The following is a 26368-nucleotide window of genomic DNA, read 5'->3' as shown; positions in this document are numbered from 1 at the left end:
ATACAATAAACTCAGCAGATGTAAAACTCGTATATGTTATCCATCATTATGACTTATCAGGGAAAGGTAAACCTCAGCTATGAGGAAGTCTGATACGATGACTCTAGTTTGCCTTTTTTTTGTCAGCTCGACACAGTGAAAAGGGACGAATTTCACAGGAAGACTGAGAAGAAACGTTGCTTCCTGTTAATTTCCCTGTTTTCCCATTGTGTTTTGATCATGCTGTCGTAGCAGAGCGGGATTTTACGCAGAATTCCTCGTTGCCTTCTGGGTGTAGCATTCCACTGTAGTGTTTGTTTTGGCAGCGGTCTGGTTTGGCATGTCACTGAAGCACCGGGAGCAGTATCAGCCAACATGGCATCAGAATTTAGACATGTTGCCCTGGTGGTTTGCGGCCAGTGACGCGTTTCAGGCCTTAAAAATGCAGTTTGACATTTTCCAGGCCAGGACCCATAGCTATGAACCAGTAGACCATTAAAGTAAAGTATCTGTTGCTCTCGTATTAAATACCGTATGTAGCAGCTTCCAGTTGTCTGGCTAAATTAATGAAAGAATCCAAGTGGACTCACCATCCTCCCTCACCTTTTTATTAATCCTTTTATTTCAGCGAGCGCTCGAGATTTCTTTTACCCGGCGAGAAACTCCGTCTTTAATTAATCATCATCAGATTTTATGTATATACTTCAGTAAGGCTGTAACAAGAACACACACACACACACTGAAATATTTATTTATGTTTCTGCCTGAGTGTTGGATAATGCGATTTAGTTTTAAGGAATTTAAACAAAGAGCACAATTCATTTTCACTCTTTGCTGAGAAAAGTCAAAGTCTGCACGTTTTCTGCACGTTTTTGCTTTGCAAAAATCATTTTCATTGGGTGTTTAAGCACATTGCATGCTACGTGGCTGCACTGTGTAGGTTCATGGTGGATCTTGGTGCGTTAGATTACAATCCTGGTGCACCTTTTTCCCCCCTTGTTCTTCCAGGTGTTATCAGCTTACTAGTTAAAGTACCCAGCTTGTGGACGAGAGAGAAACTCCAGCTATACAAATACAGCTGGAGGTGAGTCGAGGCCCCAAGGTTTATTTACCCTCATTCACACGCGTTAATTATAGACCACCTGGCTGAAAATTAACCCTCTTATTCCATGTGCTTGTGAATTTGGCGTGTGCTTATCTTGGATTACCTCTGGAAAAAAAAAAAAATCTGTCGTTGGTTGTTGGCGTGTCCTATAGTTGACCTGACAAGAAGTTGTCTGATGAGACTGGCATTTGTCTAATGGGATATGATGATGTTGGCTGAAATGCTTTATCAATTCAGCCTTCAGGATGTTACTTCAAGTTTTCACCTGCAAATGTTTTAAACCTGTTAAACATTTTTTTGTTTGTTTTTACAGTTTTACTGCCAAGCTGTGTTTTTTTTGTGCTCAAAAAAGGACAAAGAGGTGTTAAGTTTGCCCAAGAGCTGATGATTTCAGGCCACTCAGTCACTTCCTCCCACGTGGAGAGTGGAGCAGGAGGACCACTGGCTGGCCCACTCACTCAAAACATTGCAGAGGCTGACCGAAGCCAGAGTCGTGACTGTGATGTGTCTCTGTTGGTGAGAAGGGGGGGGGCTTGGGGTTAGGCCAGCTCTAGAGGTGGCATATATACACACACATAATGTTCCCCTGCCTTTGCTGTTTCGTCTTTTGAATTAGGCCCCAGAGACAATTCGAAAAGCTCCAGTAAATTTCCTCTGGGATTGCTCTCCACGTAATTGCAAGTATCTTGTTCTAAGTTCCATGATAGACCTTAGCTTTGGCAGTAACTCAAGGCAGAATTTGGCCTCGGCTGTTGCCACGTCAAATCGAGTCCAATCATAGGGCAAACTGATATCCCATTAGTCTGAACTCACAATATGCCTCGGCTAGCCAGATTGCGGCGAGGTTAGTGTGTCCCATGGCTCCGATTGATTATGTGCCTGTCCAAACACCACCAGAGTGCCATACATTACAGTGACCAATCATTTGTGCATCCTATTCCCTGTTGCACCCAGGGTATAAATATATATATATTTTTTTTCTTTGGTTGTAAACTGGGCCTGCCACTCAGGAGCAGTTCCATTTTTGCTTTATTGATTTGCATGCAGGGAGATCTTTAGCAGACTGCTGCTGATGCACTAGTCAGCCGTCACCGTCGTGCCTGTTCATACATGTGTCTGTGTGTTCTCAGATCGTGTAGTGACGACTCTGAGAAGCGTCAGATGCGAGGATGGAGGAGAAACCTCTCATTCCACTCATTTTTGTGTGTGTCTTGTGCCTGCGTATGTGCGTGTTTGTGTATTAAATTTAGTGAAAACTGAATCATGAAACTGTGGGAGACGTGTTGTTTCAGCTAATCTTCACTCCATGTGAACTCCCGAGCCAAAGATGTGATCTTTTGTTGGTAATTAATACCGTTGTCACACCCCAGTCCTACACGCATATGCTCCCTCGCTGTCATGCTCTTGGCAGCCTATTTATTGCTTTTGTATATCATGCAAGCCTTTCATAGTAGCCTGCCCCCACATAAACTGGTAAGGTTGCAGAGTGACACAGCAGCTAAGTGGTGCACAGTTACTGCTGCGCTGCAGGTTTGGGTATGTCCACATTCATGTCACACAGTCTCAAGAATACTAAGGAGTACGATGTCTTTGACAGCTTTGCTGCCGAGGCGCGACAGTTTCACAGTTAGCCTTTTTTTCCTGTTTCTTGTAGAAATGTCAGACATACTGTACAAGACCGATTATTTTCTTGTTTTACCTGCTCACTTATTTTTCTGTCTCTGTCTTGTATTCCAGCAGTATATTTCATATTACTGTCTTTTTCCTCTATTTAGCTTCACTTCATCCATTCCTGCTTTCAGCCGTGACTGCAGTGTTTTTTTTCTAGGCCACTGTCTGTATTTCATTCAGCATTTCCTTTCATTCCTTTTTGCGAACTTGCTTGCTCAGGCTGCTGCTCAACTGTGGCAGACCCACGCTGTAACACACACAACGCTCCAGGCCCGTCTCCCTGTATAGAACGTAATCCGATCTCTCGGGAGGAATGTGGTAAGCCTAGGGGACGGCCAAATCGAGGTACAAATCAGCTGGTCATCCAGCAGATTGTGTATCTCCAAGTAATTTTAAGCGACACTTGAGCAGTAATTAGAAGTGTGGACTCAATTTAGCATTTAGCCTCCACTGCACAAAATTCATGGTTATTATTTTATTTCAAACACTCCATGACAGCAGGGATGTAGGACAATAGTTGTAAGCTGAATTAAACATTAGTCGAGTACTTTCTGTTTTGCAGCCAGCAGTTAAGAGGGCCAGAGGCTTCATTTTAGCCCAACAGATGGTGCGCACACAGTACAGAGCTATGCAGTCCCACAGTACTGGGCTGCAACACTGCATGGGATGTCTCTATAAAGCCTGTTTGCTTTTGATGAAAGTAAATATAGTGTGTGTTAGAGCAGCAGATAACGTAAACACCCTGCCCAGGGTATGTGACAGTGCGTTTTGTCCTTGTTTGTCTTTCGAGAAGGAAGTGGTTACCTGAAATTTAACTCTAGTGTTTTTCGTCTTTCTTTATGTAAACATGGACGTTATTCAGCATTTACAGTGCTGAATAACAAAACAGTGCTGTTTTTAATAATTAGAGGGAAAAAAACTGACCCTCCACCCTCCTGTGTCTGATCTGAAAATGTAAGTGCAATAGAAGAAAGTCAAGACTCCCTTCGGGCACTCAAGCTGTCAAGTGAGCTGAACATACTCTGTGACCTGATCCTCAAGAACACATGAACCTTGGAGCAGCCCTGTTTGTCCCAGAGGGATCAGAGGCATGACCCAGGCCGCACACTGCCGTTTGATCCACACAACCCAGCAGTGCCCAGAGTCTTATAAAGGCGCTGTCCATTGCTTATGCTCTCATCTTTGATTGGATGCTGGCTGGCGGATGGCTTTTCAACGCGATGCTTTAACTGCCTTTAATCTCACGGCTGCTAGCAAAGCCTGCACAGATGGTGCTTCAGCATAATACTCCTTTAGTGAGTTTTGAAAGTGCTTCCTCTGCAATGTGGGGGTCAGGCTGGCAGCAGGGAAGGATGATTTACTTTACAGTCACTTTTAGCCCAGAAGAGTTGCATAATAGCAGCTACTTCAGGAGCTTCGTCACAGATTCTCCTGATATATAGAGCTCCTCTGGGGTGCTAGCGATGGCGAGACAAGATGCGTGTGCGTGGTTAGTGTGGAGTTATTGCTCTTGCTGACTCAGAATTCCTTTGGTCTTTAGAGAAGCAATTCCTTTGTTGCCCATCCTCTCTCCAAGTCCAGCCACGTGCTGCTTTTGCTTTTCTTTCTTGGCAGTCAGGTACCCCTGCTGGCAGGAGAACCCACCACACCCACACAATTTTGGCCTAGAAACAGCGATAGGCTTGAGAGATGGGCGTGGGTAAGGGGGAGAAGGAAGCAATGGCAAAGGAAGGGAACTCTTAGGGGCCTTGTTGACTTGGCAAGAGGTGGGAGGAGGTGGCTGGCTGCGCCATCCCATTGCCTCACCACCTGTCCCCTGAAAAACCACGGTCAGTCTGCCAGAAATAAAAACTCTGCCATGGACCTCTTGGATGCAAATGCTTGATCCCACAAAAATCCTTGCTATAATATAAGTACTTTATACGTTCAGTATTATTTCTTTGCTATAAATACTTTCAGTACTTAAGTTGAAGCATTTTGTTTGCCATTTCTGACCCATCCTAGTTATTTTGACACAGCATGGAGGAATGCCGTTTCACATATGAGATGTAGCTATTCTTGTGTGGCGGGGAGGGTTTTCCCCAGTCCACACATCATTGTAATAGTTGGCAGTGCGGTATTCATTTTCAAATCAAACAGGTAGCGTCCCCAGCTGAGAAGAGTGGGGGGGTGGGGGTTAATTAATGATGAGGAATGTTATCTACAGCTCAGGCTCTGTTTTATTTGGGTCAGCCTCAGGTCTGGTATGCTCCGTTTACCAAGTGTGGTTGCAAATATAGACTGGCCTCAACCCCTCTGTATGTGTCTAGTAATTGCATTCTAGAAATGCCAACATTGCGGCTGCCAACGAGCCCTCCTTGGGAGGTGCGATCACGCCTGTTGAGGCATATTATCTCTGAGGCAAGCTGTGAATGAGTACAGAAAACACTGAAGTCAGTTGGAGTTTCTGGAACGTAACAGCATTTTGCTATTGATTTGCGCTCCATATTATTTCACGTTACATAACACCGTATCCAGTTAGATTCTTCACTGTGTCATATGTATAGATTTGCAATTGGATATTTGATGTTGTTGTGCATCTTGGTCCAGGACTTTAACTTTCTCAGGTGATAGCTGAAATGTCACACAGTGTTGTATATAAATATAATCCCAATTTTTCAAGAATTCATGAATGTACTCTATTTCTTTATATATTTATTATTTTTTAGACTTCTCTTAGAAAGGTTCATATGTGTTTAGAAATGTTTACAAAGGTCTGGCGAAGCAGCTTCAATAATGATCTCTACAGCTGATATCGACAAGCAGTGAAATAGTGATTTATTTATTTTCTTTTTAGAAACTAAGACTGGGTGCAGAGTAATACATCATGTCGCTTGTAGAGCTAACATGATGCATTTTATTCTTACACATCTTCCAGTTTTAAAATTTTTTAAAATGTATATGAACTGCAATGCACGAATGCAGTAATTAGAAAATAAATTGGGATGATATTAAAATCACTATAGACAACGTTCAGTGTTCAGTATCTTGCTTGCTGTGAGTGTACGTGTGTGTATTGCATGGGTATCCTGAACATCTGTGAAGGCACCATTAATGCTCAATCTTGTGTACAGGTTTTCAGGGAGTGTCTTGCATGTTTCAGCCAAACCACAATTTCCAAGTAGCCAAACTCTTACCACAATGTGGTAAGAGTTTGGCTCTTGAAACTCTTGAAAAAACAAACAAACATATAAAACAACTGGAATTACCTGCTATTACATCTGATATATGTAATAATTTGGGGGGGTTATTTTTGTTTTTTCATTGAAGGAGGCCCTTAACTGTTGACAGTGCTATGAATAGAGGGGTAGCAAGCACATCCGTGTCCATACCCGTGACTCATGTTTTTTATGACAACATCTCCAACCCCAGTTCATCTGCACACTGTGAATCTGTATCCTGTCCAGCCACCTGTCTGCTTGTCACTGCGCACTCATAGAACAAGCCACCAACAAGAACCCTTTGTAGAGTGGCTGTCGGCGCACTCGCAGAGCTCTCCAAGGTTAGTGGGGACATATGTTCTCGATAGACCTATGTCGTCAGTCCTTCCCAATACAAGCACCAGTCGACAGCATGGTGGAGAGTGGCACAAGACTCACACAAAGGCGGTTCTGTCGATGTACAGGGCCAGATTTTTGTCCAGACCGGAATATAAACATGTCCACCTAATCCCTTCTCAGCTGCCTGACCTTTGCCTTTACCACCTGAAGAAAAGGTTGAACTTGTAGTTTGTCATTATGTCAAAGAATAGACATGAAAGACCTTGAGGGTAATCACATTTCATTAGATTAAGTTGTGTTGAGGTGCCTTTGTTTTTTTGTTTTTTTTTTTATGGAGGCAGGCTGGATTTAGCTTTAGGTGTTTTGTAGATTAAAGCATGTGAACATATCTAGTAGCTTTCTCTTATTGCCTGTAGGTGAATAATTAAGCCCATTAAATATTAAACGTAGCAGAAAAAATTAAAGGCGTTGGCTGCCTCTGAAGTGCTCAAGAGCAGAAGAGTACCTTGCATGCACTGTCAAGGCCCTAAAAACATAAGAGAACCAATTAGCATGTTGCATTCAATTTGTTTCCTTTTTTTTTTTTTTAAGCTGGTGAATAGATGGTGCCACACAGCATTACTTATCTATCTGGCTGTGCCACAGGTTGCATTTGGAACTTGCATAGAGCAAAGCATGCACCCATAGCACCCTGTCTTCCAGATCCTTTCAGCCTCCTCCATTGTTCCGTCTCTGCTATGCTCCAAAGCTGATTACAGCGCCTTCTCTAATGAAAGCTAATCCTGTGTCACGGCATTGTGTAGGAGGAGGAGGGGGGCAGGCCTGAGCCAGCAAAGCTAGCAGGGAATGTCTTCTTCAGGGCCTGTCAGAGTAGCTTTCAGAGGAAATGCCAGAAAGTGTTAACGTCTCCACAAACCTGCAAATCCGAGTTTTACATGGAGCTTTTTTCCTCTGCGCGGGCCCATTGTCCCTTAGTGACTTCTACACAACAGCAGCAATTTCTAAAATCCTTTATTAATTCCCCCTATGCTCACATTAGTTGTTCAAAATATTTATAGGAAAAATATAGGTACACTTTAAAGTGTTATATACAGAGATTTTTATCCTTATGCCATTTCCCTTCCCAAGTAAAGCTTCTATAAAACCTATAAACTACTTATCATGGGAGGTAGCACAAGTCCAGGGATGTACAAGTGAAATCAGTGTGAATCATATCAAAGTTGGGATTGAGGTCTGAATGAATCTGCATTCAGTCAAAACAAGACGTTGCGCATTTTATTCCTTAACAGGATGTTTACATAATCCCAGCTAATCTTCTTACATACACCCACACAACAAACAATGATCTTGTTAAATGACTTTGTTTTAATCGATTTCAAAGGGGGAAGAGCTGTAGCTCCTTTGAGTTTGACTTTTATCTACTGAGCACAGGATCAAGGTGCTCTCCTGGAACAAAAGCACAACACAATCTCATATTTATGTGGCTGTTATAATGTTACATTATGCAGGATTGTAGTAGCACAACTTATTGACATGACTTAAAATGTTAAGCTACCTATGGCATACTGAGATGTGCCGTGTTTAACGGTATATGGGTTTCTTAGGTTGAGTTTAATTTACCTTCGTGTTAGATTAGTGACGCTGTGAGTCCATGCGTGCAGTGGGTTGCTGGCTTGATGTTGAGCCCCATCTCAGCACAGAAAGGCACATTGTGTTATTAAAATAAAGCACAACTGTGCTCTCCTGCTGTCAGCAAGTTTATGCTTACTGTGAGACAAAAAATAATGAGCAGCAGTTTGAAATTTTTCAAATTTGAGTACATTTGTCTCAGTAGATTTCTTATCAAATTTAAAAAGAGGTCATTGCTGTGATTAGTTGTGATTGCAAAAAGTAGTAGGATTTACCTGCTAATACACACATGAATGTAATTATATACACCATACAATTTAAAAGAAAATGTGAAAGTTTAAACAGAAACGAGGAGTTTAGAATCAAAAATAAATACCTTAAGTACATCACTCAAAAAAATGAGTTGGAAAATGTAAAAATTAGACGTTTATGCAGATCCTGCTCTAGCTTTATGTGCATAATAATCTGATACAAAAATAAAATCCATTTTTCTTTTACTTTTGAGTGGAACCTATGATTATGTAAATCCCAAGGGAAGTTAGGCCAAGGACAAAATAAAAAATTCTAAATATATTGTCCAATATAATACTTTTAGCAAAAACCACGATGTTCAGATTCCCTGAAAGAAGTGTGAAAAGCGTTTTACCTTACACCTGGGCCCTTGGTTTAATGGTAGCTCTTTCACTGTGTGACTGTATAGCTTTTCTAGATGTTGAACTGTTTTATCAGGGTGCGGCTCATAATTTACTGTAGGTAATAAATTGTGTCAATACACAGGAACCTCCCATTATTGGACTGTGACTTGGTGAATAGATTTTTTTTTTAAAGATTGGCAAATGCTCTCTTTTTCATTTTTTTTCATCCATGATGCATTGTTATTTCATTGACTTATCTTTCACTCTCCCTGACTCATGCCCTTCCCCGAGTCCAGCTCCAAATAACTGAAGTCATTTGCCAGCAATGATCTAGATCCCTGGTGGCCTCTGACTGTGTCATTGATCCACTGCTCCACTGACGGCTTACCACACACCCAACCACCACCAAAAAAAGCTGCAGTAGGAGATCCCTCAAACTGCCCGTTGATCCCCATCCCCCACCCCATCGCAGTATCTACTGCCTGCTCCCTTCTATCCATCCTTGCATGCATATATATACATCCACCCCTACATTCACCCACGTCAGCCTCCCACGCTTCAGCCCTTACCTCACTAATTAATCAGAGACTTAGGCTGACTAAGTGCTGTCTGAGCACCGGTGCATTTTGATCACCTACTTTTGCAAATGTTTTCTGCATTTCTCATCTAAAACCTGTTGAGGCGACAGCAGGACCAACGTTCACTTGTCACTCATGCGGACTTCGCTGTTGCCCAGGTCTCTAAAACACTGCTGAGGGCTATTTTCTGTCAGAGCTGGATGGTCTTTGATAACCCTGACAGCCATGGCAGGACGGATGCAGGTATGGGGTGTGTGCCCGGCTTGTTTAGTACACAACCTGTCTGTCTTAATAATGAGCATACCTCGATAACTGTTGCTGATGAGACGACCTGTGCAGATGGACAAACATGCATTGAACGGCCGTCAGATCCACCGTCGCTCTCCTGTTTGTGTTCACCGCATTTTTCTAGCATGTCATTTTTAAGCATGAATATATATATATATAATTTTCAGAGCTTTATCGACTCTGTGCAGAACGTAACATGCTGCCAGCAATTCATTTTTAAGCCAATATTTTGATGGATGAAAGATTAATACAGAGACTCTACAGCACTGTTTCCCTGGCAACCCCTTTACTCACTTTTATCTAATATCTCTCCTGTTTGTCGATGCGATTTAAAAGCTTATTTCTCTGCAGCAGATGATGATGGTCAGCAGCACTTTAAAGTACAGTAATGGCACCCTGGAAGCAATAAAGCAGAAAGTTGGGGTCTTTGCAGCTATGGTTAGTTATGACTGACTGAAGGAAAGAAAAGTAGATCTGGTGGGATAATCTCGTTGATTTAAAAACCTGTTATGCAAAGATAAAATAGAGCCAAAACATGAAATGTCTGTATGTCTGCGTTCAGACTCGATTCAAACAAAGAGCTCGATTTAGATTGCTGCTTATCAGCCCCAGTTTATTTTTAAATTCATCAAACTGTGGCTTCTGTGCACCACTTAGCCACGGATGACCAGCGAAAAGTGCAAGGAAATCTCAAAGAAAAGAGCCCGTGTAGCTTCTGAGAGGGCGTTCAGCAAATATTAACGCATGAAATTAATGTTAATTTAAATGGAGTAAGATCAGTAGCTCCAGGACCTGTTTGTAATGAGGCACAGTTTGAGTGCTTTTCGTCCCTGACTGGACTCTATACACAGTTATGTGTAATTTCTCCTAATTCTGCTGACCTGCTGTTAATTTAAATGAATGAATTGAGGGAAGCAAAGACACCGTTTTGCTAATGTTCGGAAATGTGTTATTAATTGCAGGGGACACATTAAGCAGTACGGGAGTCCAAATTATTAATTTAAGGGAGCCATTGCTCATTTGTTAACATTAGAAATGTTATCTTTAATACCTGCTGGGCGATCTCCATGGGATGAGATGCCAGCCCCCTGAGTTTTTGTTGACTGCTCTGCTTGCCCCACCCACCTCTTGTTGTTGCATTGGTCTGTAGTATTTTATCTGATGCAGCTTCTCTTTCTCGTACTCTCCCTCTCTGGGAAAGTGAGTGCTATTGGCCCTGCTCTCCTTCCTGCCTCAGCCAACCAAAAGTAACGCCTACACCTCCATAATGGCACACAGATATAATCAGCAGACTCGTATCATTGAACTTCAAAGCTATGCTGTGCTAAATGTTGTGTTTCGCCTGGGTTCATAGGTATACGTAGTAAAGAGGTTCACACCACTTTCCACCACCGTTGGCCCTGAAGCCCACGGGCCTTCTAAAGTACTCACTGAACAGAGTTCTAACATTACATGATCTTTATAAATCTTAATATGATGTTATATAATATAGTGGTAGTAGATGAAGTCGACCGACGTATAAATATTGGGCTTGTGGAATTAGTTGTTGCAGTTTTCAGTATAAGCAGCTGATAAACGACCAGGTTTTGGTAAGAAAAGAAAAATTGCAGTCTAGAAATTTCTCATTTCTCACCCACATAGCAGCAGATTCCATTGAGGAATTTTTAAAGGGCTACCTAGATCAGCCAAGTGTCATTATGTCCTTATATTTCTTGCCAGTAGCTGATTTAATATTCTTTTTGAAATCCTTTTTGTAATAAAAAAAATATACTCCATTATTACTGTGGACTGACATTTGGGTCATTCTGCAGCTAAAATCTATGTTGTGTTAGCTTAATAAAAGATATCGAATCTTAGGAGTGCAGACTTATGAATTATTGATTTACTGTGTCTTAGGCTTTACAGGTGGGTTACAGAGACACAGAGCTGTTAAATACAGCAGTCTCATCCGTGACTTGCAGACATCACACTGCACCCTCTGTGTGCGAAAGATGGGTTATTGTAGATCATTTCTCACCTTGTGAAAGTAATTTGTGGTGTGGTTGAAGTGCTGCAGTTCTTTGCTGTTAGTAAATCAGGGTCTCAATCTTTGTGCAGTATGCATGTCAGTTAACCAGCTTCCGAATGGGCCGAACCGTGTAAAACCAGAGCAATGAAACAGCTTCTAAATGACGTGAAGTTGAGGTGTTTTCTGCTGTACAGTATGTCCTTTGTTTCCTACCGCCTACAGAAGCTCATGCATTCTGTTCATCCTGGACTCCTACCCCACTCTAATTCAGTGTTGTTACGTAATTCAATTAACAAACCCTGACTATCAGTGGAGAGTGAGTTGCACACTCTCTGTGCCCCTTCAACACTTGGCAGTCGTCCTCTGTGCATACAAGACGCGCAGTGGGTCCTTCATCACTAACAGGCTTCCAACTGGGGGATAGTAACAAACCAAAAACTCTGCACTGTCGATCGCAAGTTAATCTCATATGCAGATATTGCAACTGCAGTGTAGCATTTTTTTCAAAGCGTGATCTCACGTTGTGCAGCTGGATGCATTTCTGTTTCGTTTTTCCTTTTTAAACATACTGCATGCTACTTTGGTTTTGTGTCTTACCTGGTGCTGGTATTTATGTACCATTTGATCAGATAGTGAGTTTCCACTTGATGCATTACACCGAGATCTTGCTCGCGCTGGCAGCCATTTACCTTGCCTCGGGATAAAGAGCACTGTACCGTCATTCAAAAAGGCAAATGGATCTGGCGAGTAGTCAGTGCCGCTTTGTGCGGGTAAGGAAGCAAAGTTATAGATCGGTATCGCGCTTTAGATCAGACACCGCACCGCCTTTTGCATAATAACGTCTGGCTGTGCAGTCAAATGAACTCTGTTATTCTATACTTTGTATGAAATGACCTTTTGTTGCACTCACAAACAGTTTCCTGAATCTTTGTTCTGACTCGGCTCTCTCTTGTCATGCTGAGATTTCCACTGAGTCCTAAGGGAGGGGAAAATGCTGGTGCTGTGGCTTGTCTGGTGGAAGGGGCCCGGATGGTTTGATGTGGGAAATGACAACCCAAGTCTCGCCCACACTCGGGGAGGGCCATTGCTGCATCATGCCATGTCAGCTGTTTCTGTGGGGGTCAGTTTGGCATCTGCTGGTAAGATGCTGTGTTATGCCAAAGTGGTTGTGGACGTGGAATTGGAAGAATTTCTCACAGGTCGCTGGGATTCTCTGCATTCAGTCTGCTGTGTTTTTATGGTTTTAATGGATTTTTTGCTTTTATAAATGGCTGATCGTTGGCCTCCATCCCAGTCCAGCTCAGACTGTGCCAGCTTTATATGTTTTTGTCCAACAGAGGTAGTAGGTAATGGCTTATGCTGCATGATTTTCAGCATCAGCTAAAATTAAGCCATTTTCTCATGTGCACTGTGTGAAAGTGGCCTTTTCCTCAGAGCGTCGTGTGTGCTGCCTCCTGCTTGCTCTGTCCTCCCCTCACCTAACACAAAGTACTCCCAGTAGCATGTTAATACATGTGAGGAAAAAAATTGTTTAAAATAGTTCAGTTTGTGTTTGAAAATGACTTTAGTTTATGTTTTTTTATCATTCAGTTGGTGTCTCTAAGTGGCACAAGTTGGATATCAAATGACTGCATTGTGTGAGCAGCCTCGGCAGTTTTCTGATTTGCAGAAATTGCTCTGAAAAAAGACCGAACGTGATCGTCGTTGCGTCTGTTTGCAGTCTAAGGTTTCGCACACACCTTTCACAAAGCTGCCGGGGCCGAAAGGAAATTGATGCGCACCAATTGTAGCGACCTGAGCTGCCGGATCAGGCCAGACTAACGGTTGCACTCCATGTCCTTCATTAAACGGAGTCAGGGGTTGGTGAGCTCTGCAACAGTCCGTCTCTCTTTCTCCAATTAAGCTGATCTGTCCAACACCGTATGACTGCGCACCTCCCGCTGTCTCATTCCTCCAAAAGATTGCCTTAGCGGTGAACTACACCAACCTCACAATTTCCAGCTGCCTATCTTCCCACTGCTTCTCAGCAGTTTATGCTGCACTGCACCCCGTGGTGCCGATTTTCTCAAAATTCACACCTGCATGTCTGCTATGCGGTGTGTAGTTATTTCATGATTGCTGCATGCACGAAGGTGGCTGCGGGGGTCGACGATCTAAAGCTGGATGACTTTAAAACCCGAAGTACATCAAATCATTTACCGTTTGTGTGAACCTGATTGTAGTTTTAAATTTATTTTATACACACTTCAGTCATTTAGAGGTCTATTAGGCTTACAATGAAATGCCTGATGAACGGCTAGCTCAGAAACTGTAATACTAATCTGAGACAAATTACCACGGAAAGTGAAGTCGGAGTCCAGATTTCTTTTTGCGTTTTATTTTTTTTAAATTAAAAAAAAAAAATCCTCTCTGACCCTCTCTCGCTCTCTCATCCTTTCTTTCTCATGCCAGATTTGAGGCTGCAGAGCAATTTCCCCATTACATAACAGAAGAGAACAGAGAAATGTTAAAATTAATGAAGGCAAAAGTGAACGGCTAATGGAGACCATTTCTGACTCATACTTGGGTTTCAGGCACATCGCCGCAGGTCAGTTTATGCTCTCACGGTTATAAAGCATTGTAAGAAAAGATGAATAGATGCACAAGATTATTTGCAACAATCAACAGCTGCTGTCTGGGGAAAGCCCCGATACCGCTGATAAAGGCTGGGTTTGGGAGGAAAAGGATCAGAGAGATTTTTGCCGTGTGATTCTTTTAGACTTGGAATAGCCAATTACTTCAAATAATACACCATCATTTATTCTTGTTTCTTTTTTATGAAAGGAGTATATTTATTTCTTTATTGAGTTGTTATCCATGTTTTTTTTGTTTGTTTTTTATTTTTTTTAGACAAATTCATTTTTTGTAATACAGTGCTGTGCAAAAGCCTTGAGACCCTCCTCATTTCTGTGTTTAGGTTCCAGACTTAATGCTTTTACACACCGGATGCGTTAAAAATATTTTTTGTCACCTATTCATAATGTAGCCGTTCAGTTTTGCTGGAGGAATTTCAGATTGTTTTTATTTTTAAATTTTTTTTTGATTAATTTTTGAATCAGCTCGATATTCCCGAATAAATCGATCTGACCAATCAGACCGTTGCGTTTGGCAAAAAGTGTGCTCATACTAAAAAATGCACACCGCTACTGAATATATAAAGATTTGGAAATGGTAAAATAAAACTGTTTTACTTCACACACAAGTGGAATTTCAAATCGCATCATTTGTTCCAGTTTCTTTAGCTGAATGTACAGATAACAATTTGGTTGCCATAAAATGTTGGGAATCCCAAAAACATGGGATGTCTCATTTCATGTTTTTGAAAAAACTTGAGGATACTGGACAAGAAGAAGTGCTGGGCTGTTTTAAAAACGAAAGATGTGCATCAGATGAACAGTATCTGAAAATCATGTCCCAAAGAAATGGGAGTAACACATTCTTCTTAAGAGTGTGGAACTGATCATTACAACGTGCCATGTAGTGTTTTGGCAGATGTGGGTGTTACTCTTGTTAATAAGGGAGCTGTTAGAAATTCCACAAGGGGAAAGTTCACAGTGTTTCCATTGTCATGACTGTAGGAAATGGAAGGGTGATGTGTTAAGAGGCTGCTAGCATGCCAGCACCTGCAGCTTTCACACAGCGTATTTTTATTCCGGAATAATGTCTTTGGTGTTTGGATTTTAGAGTGCGTCATGTTCTGTCACTTCAGTGGGAAGTGGGATCACTCACGACATTCACAGTGGTTACACTGTTTGGGGACTATCAGTCCCAAAAATGTCTGTAAAGTCAACTCATTGCCATTGTTACCGCATCAGTTACTGGTTATTTTAGGGGTTAGGGGTTCTACTTCTTTCACTGACTGACTTACTATTAATTATTATCTACAGGAACCAAATAACTATTACAGCTGGTAGGTACAGGGTTTTCCCATAAGCTCAATATGTTTACCGTCAGGTATGTTGTTACACAGATTTCGTACGTCACTCTGCACATAAATGATTTATGGCTTTGTCCTGCCACTAACTGTCATTCCTCATAATCAGTGTTTTTCTTTTTTCCTGTCCCGAAGGACAAGTGGAAGGGAAAAAAAAAAAATGGCTTGGTTTCCTCTTATGCAGTTCAAATTCAACAACAGCGCAGTTGTGGCAAACAGCCTGGGGAGTTTACCTGCATTGCCTAATTGGCTAACAGCGTGGGATTAGGGAAATAATTTAAGCACCTTACCCTCTACTCCCATTTGACAGTTGGATTGCGTTTAGCCAATTAAAGCAACTAATCCTTATAGTCTCCGGTTCATTCCCCGAAAGTATCCCTCCATTGGTCATTCTTTTGTCTTTTCCTGGATTTAATTTACAGAGTTTGCATAAGAACTTGTCACATTTGGCAGCTATAAGTAAAAGGTTTTTCTGTATTTACCTGAAATCTGAAGTGCACCTGTGTACGAACTTTGACATCCGAAAGAATTTCGGTGTGTGATATGTAAATTTTGTAGCACTTTTCAAATAAAAAAAAACCTCTTTTTCGTGCTGCTTTTCAATCATTATCTGTGAGCTAATCATGTCGCAGATTCGTGGCCTAGCTGTCATTTTTAAAAGCTTGCTGCTCAGTTGAAAAATGCCCCCAATTAAGTTAACACTCAATGTGTTCAACAACTCAGGGGCTGTGCTTTCTGCTCGTTTGCCACCATGGAGTCAAAAAGTCCCAAAGGCTAGAGTTGCGTAGCAGGTGCTCACAGGAGGGCAACCTGGGGCTCTGGTAAATCAGTCTCAGATGGGGGAATCTCTAAATGCCCCTGACACCTGAGCAAAGACATCGTATTGTATTATTAAAGATTTATTTCAAGCATCATAACTATTTATTTGGCTTAAAGTGAGTTTGTGGTATCCGCCTCCTTCAAACATTTTGGTTTTACGTGTTTGAATTTACAAAGGAAACTGAATGAGTTGCATTAAAATGTTTGATGTTGGAAAACTTGTGTTATGTCACACAGATTCTCAAAATAGCATTTATGGGAAAAATAATTGCCAGGTAGGTAGAACAAGGCTTATTTCCGTGTAGCTTGCCAGCATCATAATTATGACTTTCAGATATCAGAAACAGCTTTCAGCTTCACTTCTTTTCTTCTTTTTTTTTTTGGCTTTTATAGCTCGTGTTTCTAAAAGCAAGTTGGGACGCCTTTAAAAAAGTGAATAAAAATGGAACGCATTGAAATGAGTACAAAGACGGCACATCGAATGCTGTCCTATCATTACAGGATCCTTTTTTATAAGGAAGGACGTGGACGTGTTTACCGCCGCGGTGCATGACCTCATCCTATAGCAGCCCTCTTAAGTGTTAACTCAAAATAAACATTTGTGTAAAACTGAAAGCAAAACGTTTCCCAATCTTTCATGTCAGATTTAATCTGCAATAGGTCCGACCTCCTTCGCTGTATTTTCCTGTCATCATACTTTCCAATGCTGGCAGGTCTGTACTGCAAACATGCCAGTTTAGATGGAGCCATGCTGGCATTAAACATGCTGGATGTGCTTTGGTGTTGTCTTGCTGAAATAGGGAAGACCTTACTTTGTCTGGATAACAGCACATGTTGCCAAAAACCTGTATTTATTGTTAAACATCGATGATGCCATCACAGATGCGCAAGATATCCATGCTTTGTGAACTAATTCGCCCCCATGCCGTCACAAATGCTGGCTTTTGAATTGTGAAGATGAACTATCCACGATTTTTGATTTTTTTTTCTTTACTTTTGTCTCGTCCTTTGCAACTACCCTCAGAAAACCCCAGAAACTATTCCAATGGTCGTCAAACCGTGTCTTTTTTCTTTTCTTTTTTTTTTGCCTGTCCCATTTGGTTCTTTAGCCGTCAGAATTGTTGTCTGAAGACCAACAAGGATACCAAATGGATTTATTTTGCCAAATGGATCATCATGGCATTGCCGTATTGGTCCATTTGATCAACCTTTGTTGTTATTATTTATTTTATTTTCAGTTGTTACAGATGGGACAGACATGACTGGGGGATAGGAAAGGGAGAAAGAAAGAGAGGAAGGAAAAGAAAAACAGAAGGGAAAAGGGACAGTGAGAAAGGGCACTTACAAAGACAAAGAGAAAAAAAAAAATCTCCTGGATCACCTGTTGAGAGAAAAAGAAGAGAAGACAAGCAAAAAAAACCCCAAACAAAGCAACATACTAAACACAACACCATCACGTTAATCTAGCTAAGTGTGAACAGCAGTAAATACTAAATATTGAATGCTGTTGTGCAGCACGCAGGACAGACAGCGCACAATGTGCTTTGAAGTAGCAGCTAAGAAAGGTGTAGTTTATGTCTACGAACAGTGAACACCTGTGTGCACACCTGTGTGGATCAACGCGCTTGTATACAAAAGGTTTCCCCATGTAACTGTCTGCTAGAGGGTGTGGAGGCCCATAGCCCCGTCCCCCAGGGCATGAAGCAGGCATGGAGGAGATCCAGGCTCCAGACATCCAGAGGCCCCAGAGTGCGAGAGCCCAAGGAGTACCACCGGAGGGGCATCCGTGCCACCTTCCTGGGAAGGGCTGAGGAGATCCCCAGACGAGGGGTCACCCAGTAGCCACGGAGCAGAAGCCAGAGGGGGCTGAATCGGCGTGCCCGCCGGCTCTGCCGGCAGCCAGCTGTGCCAGAGTGAACCGAGTTGCAGGCCCCGAGGCCGGAGGCCCGAGGGCCCCCTTTGCCCCGGAAGAGGCCTGACCGAGCGACAGGCACCAGGCCCCGCCAAGTAGCCACCGGGAGTGAGCTGGTGCATACCTGAGCGCCCATCCCCGGACACCAAGAACCACCAATGCACCAACCCCTGAGGGCATCAGTTACCAGCAGGGAGTGTGGTGAGGGAAGATAGGCCTCCACACTTGGAGGGCCTGGGAGTACCCAGGGAGGTGGAGTCTAAGACCCGACCTGACATATAGACACAGACAAACAGGCACACACAGACACAAACATGCTTTCCCACCCTCATGCACACATATACAAACACTCAGCACTCACCCAACGTAGGGATCAAACTGTGTCTTTATTGATCGATACCCAGGTGTCAAAAGTTGTCAATTAGGGGTCCAGGAGAAATCGTCAGATGTTATGAAGGGAACGAGTTAAATGCGTGTATAGTTTTAACATGTATATGTGGATACGACAAGACCAGAGGACTGAAAATTACAGCCATTTAGTTTTTTAGATATCTAAACATTAAAACCTTCTCTGAATCTTTTCAATTAGAAACAATACTCTTACATTCACCCTCTACAGGGTTATGCACCTCCGAATTTACTACTATTTTTAAAGTGGCGTTGGGAGAGAAGTCTAAGTTATCAGAAATTGTACATCCTGTCTCTTTCACCCTGCTGATTTTACATTTTTACACACAGCATTGCTGAAAATACCCAGGGTGCAACTGTGCAAGTCCAGTAAATTTGTAATTTCCACATAGACCCATTAGAAACTGGAGCTGAGATCCCAAATGTCATCTGTTGCTAAAGCTCACTGTGACACAGATAAAGTGCTGGCCTGATTACCGCTGATGTCACCTTCAGGAAGGATGGATGCTGGCCGGGATACACGTACACACCACACATGTACACAACAAACACACACAACAAACACAGACACTAGCTCAGCAGTATTTTCTTCTGGTTTTGTGGATTAGTCACCTGTAAGTTGTGTGTGAAGTCTGACTAAGAGCATGATGTATATTTTAAACTCTTGAGCAAAAAAAAAAAAAAGAGAGGGAGAAAAAAAACGTCATTTTGTACCTTTTATTGTAAGTAATATGTTCAGCTTTCATTTAATAAAAGCATTGGGCTACTAAAATCGCAATAATATGAAGTCCAGTTTGAAGAGCGTTTTTAATAGAAGAAGACTAGACCTAGACTGCAAATCCCTGTTTTGAATTAAAATGCGTGCAAATAGCATTGCAGCTTGCGAATGCATCAGTAGGATTCCAAATTACTGGGGAACATTGAATTACACTGAAAAGCTATCCCTCATAAGCCACTAATTATGGAAATTGACAGTTACAGAGATTTGTTGAGGATTTGGATATTGTCTGATTTCCACAGTGCCTGCAAGACTCTGAGGAATAAACCCAATTTTACTCTTAAAAAAAGAAATAACTGTAGCTGACAAATAAGTAAATGCTTGTCAGGCTGGAGATGATATCTCTGTTGTTTCAATCGAACACAATAAAAGAAAGCACACTGAAGTATGGAGTTGGTTACACATCAAACCCCGCATATACTGGTGTTTTTGTCCTCGCAGCACAAGCTTTTAATGTTAATAAAATAAAGATGTCTCGGTTCTCTGCCTCATTTTTAATATACAGTCTCTTTTCTCGCGAATATTGCCAAGTAAACTAGAAAATGTGTGGGTCTGTAATAAATATTAAAAATTGAATGACTCACAGATCATAGCAGCAATCAGGTAAATTGTCTCAGAGGGTGGGCTGGAAGCATGGGAGTGAGCGCTAACTCCCTCTCCTGCAGGGAGCCGATCCCCTGGAAGGTACAAAGTACCTTCTAATCAAACAGCTTAAATGCAGTTTTCTCAGTGATGTGGAAATAACTGTGTATTGCTGTAAGCCTTTTGTCAATGAAAAGTGTATTAAAGGACTGTAAACATGGTATGAAAGTACATCAGTTCTAATGATTTTCTTCTTTTTTTTTAAAAACCCTTGCAGCTGTCCCCTTCCCCCCCAGTCACCGGCTGACAGCTAAAGAGGTGTTTGACAGCGATGGGAAGCCCAAAGTGGACGTGCTGAAAGCTCACCTAACCAAGGAGGGCCGTGTGGATGAGGCGGTGGCGCTCAGGCTCATAGGAGAGGGCGCCGCAATCTTGCGTTCAGAGAAGAACCTGCTGGACATTGAGGCTCCTGTGACAGGTCAGGGTTCAAATACTGCATGTGTTACTGCAAACCAGTAATCGACCAATAAAAAGTTAATAACTTTGATCGGATGATCTGTTTCACTCCAGAAATAGTAGTCAAAATAATTATTCAGTAGTCAGCTGATGCATCTAAGATTGTATGCACTCACCCACAACTAGCCAGTGCTGCAGCCCTACAACTTTACTGGACACCAGTGTGTGTGTCACTCATTTGTTCTCTACTGGTGCAAATGTGACAGGAAGTTGTAACCAAGTACAGTGAAAAGTAAGACATGACTATCACATAAATAATGCAAAACCACATTGTGCATGTGAAAGTTAACCCCTGGGCAAGGTAGGTTGTGCCAGCACTGAGATGGGTGTGTGCAACACACATTTCAACATCTTTTGAAACACAGTAAGTTTACTGAAGATGATCACCAGTTTGTTTTTTGGTTGTTTTTTTTTCAGACAATAATGGAAGATTTGTTGAGCTATTTTTTTTTGTCTGCTAAACTTTCAGGATTTATATTCATAGTCTAATGCAAAGACGTCACTGTGCACTTATAGAAATTTAAAAGGGAATCATTGATTAATTGATGATCAAAAATGATGCAACATCAGGGAAACACTTAGCTGCTCACTCACAAACTATAGCCTTTCCAAGAGGGAACACTTGGGTGGACACCACTCAAATACTCTTTATTCCACAAAATCCTACATATCATGACCTACATTCATTTTTCTCTTGTCTTATTTAGGCTCCATATATCTAAAATGCAAACCTTAGAACCGCCCCACAACTATAAGAAGAAACAGACTCAGTCATCATCATTTACCTTAACAAAGGATGATGATTCACTTACAGACACTTCCCAGCATGTTTTTCACTGTGTATTCCAAGTATTCCACTTTCCCAAACAAACGGTAGCTCACAGTAACCTACAATAACTGTTTGTTTTATTTATTTGCAGGTATAAACAATATACAGATACAAGTTTTTAAAAACACGCCAACACAATGGAAGAGAGAGCTGAATGTTTACAGCAGTATAAAACTTAATTTTCCTAATTAACTGAGTCACTGTTTTACCAAGCCACACGTGGGCCATGTCGATAACTAGAGCAGTGTATTTTTAAGAAACACTGCTTCAGTTCATCCAATTTGGCAAAGCTAACGAGCAGTGTTGCATTCAGTTACTAGGCTGAGTCTCAAAGCAATGCAGAGGGACGTTATTGAAAACATCTGCTAACCTTGGAGAGAGGTAGTATGACACATCGATCGTTGTTGTTTTAAAATCACTTATTAGTCAGTGTAGTTTTGAAAAAATGTAGAAAAATGTCATTTTCATTTCATTTGCTTGCTTTAGCTAACAGTTTACAGTTTTTACATTCAAAGCAGCTAGTAACTGAAGCTTAGCTCATTCAGCCCCGTCACAGGCTGCTGCGGGAGGTTCGCTGATGCATATGCACAAATCCAGCGCGTCCATTGTCGTCTTTTCTTCCTGGTCAAGTGCCCTGTTCCTCCATTAGACTTTCTGATGAGGCTTCTTTGATGTCGTAATCAGAGGCAGAAACACACTCATAGGATCTATGGCAACCAAACGTTTCCTAATGTGAGATCATTCCCACAATATCATCCAGAGAGGCCTGCGTTCATATTTAGCAGGCATGGCACTTACTTAAATTCATAAATGCAAATACCCCCTTTTTTTAAAAAGCTGTTCATTGTTTTGTCTTAATGGATGTAGACCGTTATTATAACCCTTGCTGTTTGAGAGAGTTGAGGTAAGCAAAAAGATGCAAACAAACTGCATGTTTTCCACGTCTGTCTTTGTGTTTGCAGGCACCTGAGAGCTGCAAGGTTAACGGATGTGTTTTTGAGCTAAACTAACTAAATAAGTGCATATTCGTACTAAAGCTGTGGGCTGTTTGTGAAAATTAAACACATGTTCACTCTCCGGGCGTCTTAATAGGGGTTAGAGGGTTAGGGGTTAACCCTAACCCATTTTAAATCTGACACTCCAGGTGTTTAAAAACAAAAAACAAAATGTGGTTCTGGGTGTGGGACAAATTAGATAACTAGCACGAATAAACCTTTTTCGATTTTCTGGCTTTATCTGATCACAGTGTGGATTCCTGTGTGTAAACAATCTCCAGCGGTGACCTTCCCCAGTCAGGTCGCCTTTTTAAAATCTGGTACAAGTTAACATGTTTTGGTTCCAGATTTTACAGCAGTTCAAATAAGGGATTAGCCAGCAAAGCCTCCTCTCTTTGTTGTGTTACATGGAAACAGTGGACAGCTTCTCCTCTATGCACGAGCCACAGATCCCGAGGAGCGGTGCGCGTTTGGTGCACTTGTGTACACGAGTGCAGCGATGAACCAGTTCTTTCCCTCCCACTCAACACCCCTGCCTCAACCCCTCTCCCACTCAGTAGGCTTGGACAAGGATTTCTCTGTTGCGCGTGCTCATGCGCCTGCTGTGTTTCCCTCTCCGTGCGCGCTCCTGTTTGCTATAAGCATTTCTTTGTTTTTGCTCCCATTCCCTCTCTGCCTGCCATGTTTTGACTGTCTGTGTCACGGTCAGGAGCTGTTTCTCTCTGCCTCTCTCCACGTTAGCAGGCCTCCAATTCCAACATGACACATGGTCAGTAAATTGGTATGTAAATATTTATCATGGATGCAAAGCACCACGACATGTCAGCTACCCCTCTCTCTCTCTCTCGTAGTCACTTCCTTGTTGGGCCAGATGGCAGGTGGGGCTTTTCATGAAAGGGAGGGGTGTGTGTGTGTGTGTGTGTGTGATGAACGGTGCTGGCTTAGTGTACCGAGTACAAGCTGCTCTCATGGCCTTCACACAAGTCACCCATCAATAGAGCTCCTACAGCCACATCACCAGGCAACAGCCAGCTTTTAAACTATTCATACACATTTTCAGTGTGTGAGCTCCACTTTGCGCAGGGGCTCTGTCATGGTTTCCTTGAACAAATGATCTTTTTTTTTCTTTCTTTTTGTTGTGTGTTGATGTAACACTACATAGCTGAGTATAAAATGCTCTAAGTTTCCCTGCATCTTCCTTTAGATGTTCGTATCTGATAGGATTAGAAATAAATTCGAGAAATCTGCAAAGCATTGTTGGTAAGGAAATATTAAAACCTTGGTTGTGGAATTTCCTGTATAGAGCTTAAAAAGCCTCCTCCTAGACCCTGATGAGAGTGGCAGTTTTATGTGCATAATGTGAAGTGTTTGCTCTGTGCAGCATTACAAGGTTGTTGAATATTTCCAATAGGTTCTTATGCAGTAGTCTTATAATGAGAAATGCACTTGTATGGACATTAGAGCAACATGGATAGCATGTATGGTATTTGTACATATGGGCCCTGCTTGATTTTGTAAAACGTAACAGCAAATGTAAACAAAAAAAAAAAAAATTAGAAGATATTTTTTCGTAGATTAGCAATCCTATAAGTTTACTGCAAGCCAAGCTGTGCAGTGTTTTCCAGAGAGCTGCATAGTATTTGTGACAGTAGTAGGTATTGGGTGCACTCCAATCGTTTTAAATTGAAAAGAAAACGTATTGTGTAGTCAGTATAAGCAAGACAGAATACATGTGTTTGAATGAGAGGGAGACAGGTGGCAAGGTGAAGTTGCAGGCAGGGTGGAGCGGGTGGAGATGAGTGTCGGGGTAGTGAGACCTGCTATGATGTATGGTTAGGAGATTGTGGCACTGACAAAAAGACGGGAGACTAAGCATTTGCATATGTTTATTGCAAATGGGACAGCTTAGGTTCAGCGGTTTGGAGACAGAGTTAAAGAGCTATGGCTGAGGTAGTTATGTACCGATATGGATATACTGGACTTTGGTAAGATTGCAACCTCTAAATGGAGCAGGAAAGCGGAAGTTCCTCGTCCAGTGAAGCCTTGAACTGCAATTGGCCACAATAGTCCCTGCTTTGCTGTGCAGCTTTTGATCTTGGCGTAAAACGGGGATTACTCTGGCCGACTCCAGTTTAGGATAGTACAGTTGGCATGATCTGTCTGATCATGGGAGACCTGAGACAGCTTAATGACATTAAGGGCTGCCTCAATAGCAGCTTAAACAGGCCGCCAGTAGGAAATGCAGTAAGGAAAAGAACTAGTTAATTAGCAGTGACTGAGCTTCCACTAATTAATCCACTGAATTGAAGACGTAAATTACAAAGTATTTGTGCCAGTGGTATACATGACCTGCCCATGTAGAATATATGTGGGGGAAACCATGCTGTGCATTTCATTGTAATAATATCTACTCAATCATAGGCTGGAATTCCTCGATGTCCTCCTCAGCTCAATCCTGATAGCCGCTTGAAGAAACATTGTATAAACAAGGGTCCTTCTGACACGGGTCAGCTGTAATTTATTTTTGAATATGTTTTGATTAGGACATTTATTTCCACCATGGTAAGACCATTACAAAGGTCAACCCAAAGCCTCTTATCCAGTGGGGATGACTGTTTTGGAGCCACAAAAAAGGTATGGTATCTCGTGTAGGGCAGCTCGGAGTATCTGGTTTTAGAGACCAAGCTTTCTTCACATCCATGAACACTTTCAGTATTTGATTGCATTTTTTAACTGACCACAGTTTTGTCTGATCTTTTGGTCGGGTCTAATCTGATCATGGAAAGGTGTTTTGTTTTTTTCCCCTATGTGAAGTAAATTAATATTGACATTTTCAGGGTTTGGGGGTTTTTTCCCCCTTGATTTCTGAGGTCATTATTGATAATATTTGTCAATACTGTCTAGAAAAAATCCATTATTGGCGAATCTCCGTGGATATAGATGTGAAAGTTTATAGTTTTTAAGGGTTGGGAACTATTTGTATTATACCCAGACAAAATGAATTTAAATCTGACTGAAATATACCTGACATATTCAATATTTAGTTCTGTTGCTTTACTTTAATGGCAGCTTTCACAATATTGCATTCAAATTGATGTTTAGAACAGACTGCGTTTTCATAAATGCGGGCTGTGCAGGATGTAAGCCCTTAGAGAGAATCATAAAACCGGGGGTATTGTTATCATCCAATCTCAATCAAAACACGATCTGACACAGTCTGTATCACCGTGGATTTCACTCGCTCAATGAGCGCGGCCTTTGGAGTGGCTTGTGTAGGTTCTGAAGCCAGGTTGTGTAATGCCCGCCACCCACTCAATAGCTGCTGCCCGCTGATATGCTGCTACTCAGGGAGATCACTTTAGCACACAAGCAGTAGATGGCCAGAACGAATTGTTTCTCACTCCAGATAATGTACTCCCACCTGCTCTTCTTATGTGGGCTTTGGTTCTCACCTCTTTTTTGTGTGTTGTATGACAAGAGGGAGGGAGGCAAAGCACGTCTGTAGGTGTACTGGAACAGAGTGATGGGTGGATTGTGTGTTTGCTGCGATAAAGCAGAGCCCTGAGCTGGAGGAGTGAGCTGCTGTAGTGTTACCGTTTGATTTGCTCTGACCAGTGGCGTCCGGGCTTGCACACATGAGACAGCTGCAGTTCACAGTGACCGTCACATCGGGTCTTTTTGGCCACCGATTGAACTCTTAACATCACCGCATCACCCCGCTGTTTTCTTCAGCAGCAAGCGATAGCTTTCCAAAAGGTCAGCTGGAGCCCTCCCACACACGGTGTGTTTTGCATTCGCTTCAGGTGAAATTGCTGTCTCTGGCTCCCTAAATGGACGTCTAAAAACATATTGTATATTAATTTTCCTGTGAAAACTGGGAACGCTTAATTTTGATAGTAATTACTCTCGTGGTGGTCATCCATTCAGGCAATATCGTATTCTCAGGAGCACGGTTTATTGTGAATATTAGAACATTTAGTCTACTGATGAGATGGTTATGTTGTACCATCAGCCTGTGTGGTTTTATACAATAGCTGCATTGGATTGCTGCCTCTGGTGATGCTCGTAGAGGTCCTCTATCAGGTCAGGAGCAGCTTAGGTTAGCCTTTTTATTTTCTTGAGTG

At 42.0% G+C, this 26368-nt stretch overlaps 1 protein-coding gene across 3 annotated transcripts in view; it reads left to right on the top strand.

The window, feature by feature from the left end:
- Nucleotides 1–26368, top strand: part of LOC100703556 (serine/threonine-protein phosphatase 2B catalytic subunit alpha isoform) — a 66354-nt gene that overhangs the window by 7607 nt on the left and 32379 nt on the right. For all 3 annotated transcript variants that reach the window (XM_005468088.4, XM_005468091.4, XM_005468089.4), the window contains exon 2: nucleotides 20182–20382. In XM_005468088.4, the coding sequence (XP_005468145.1) occupies nucleotides 20182–20382 (201 nt within the window). The remainder of the gene's footprint in view (nucleotides 1–20181; nucleotides 20383–26368) is intronic.

The sequence above is a fragment of the Oreochromis niloticus genome, linkage group LG3, assembly GCF_001858045.2.
Source record: "Oreochromis niloticus isolate F11D_XX linkage group LG3, O_niloticus_UMD_NMBU, whole genome shotgun sequence".
Taxonomy (NCBI): Eukaryota; Metazoa; Chordata; class Actinopteri; order Cichliformes; family Cichlidae; genus Oreochromis; species Oreochromis niloticus.
Note: the sequence above shows the minus strand (reverse complement) of the source record. Positions and strands in the feature narration are given on the sequence as shown.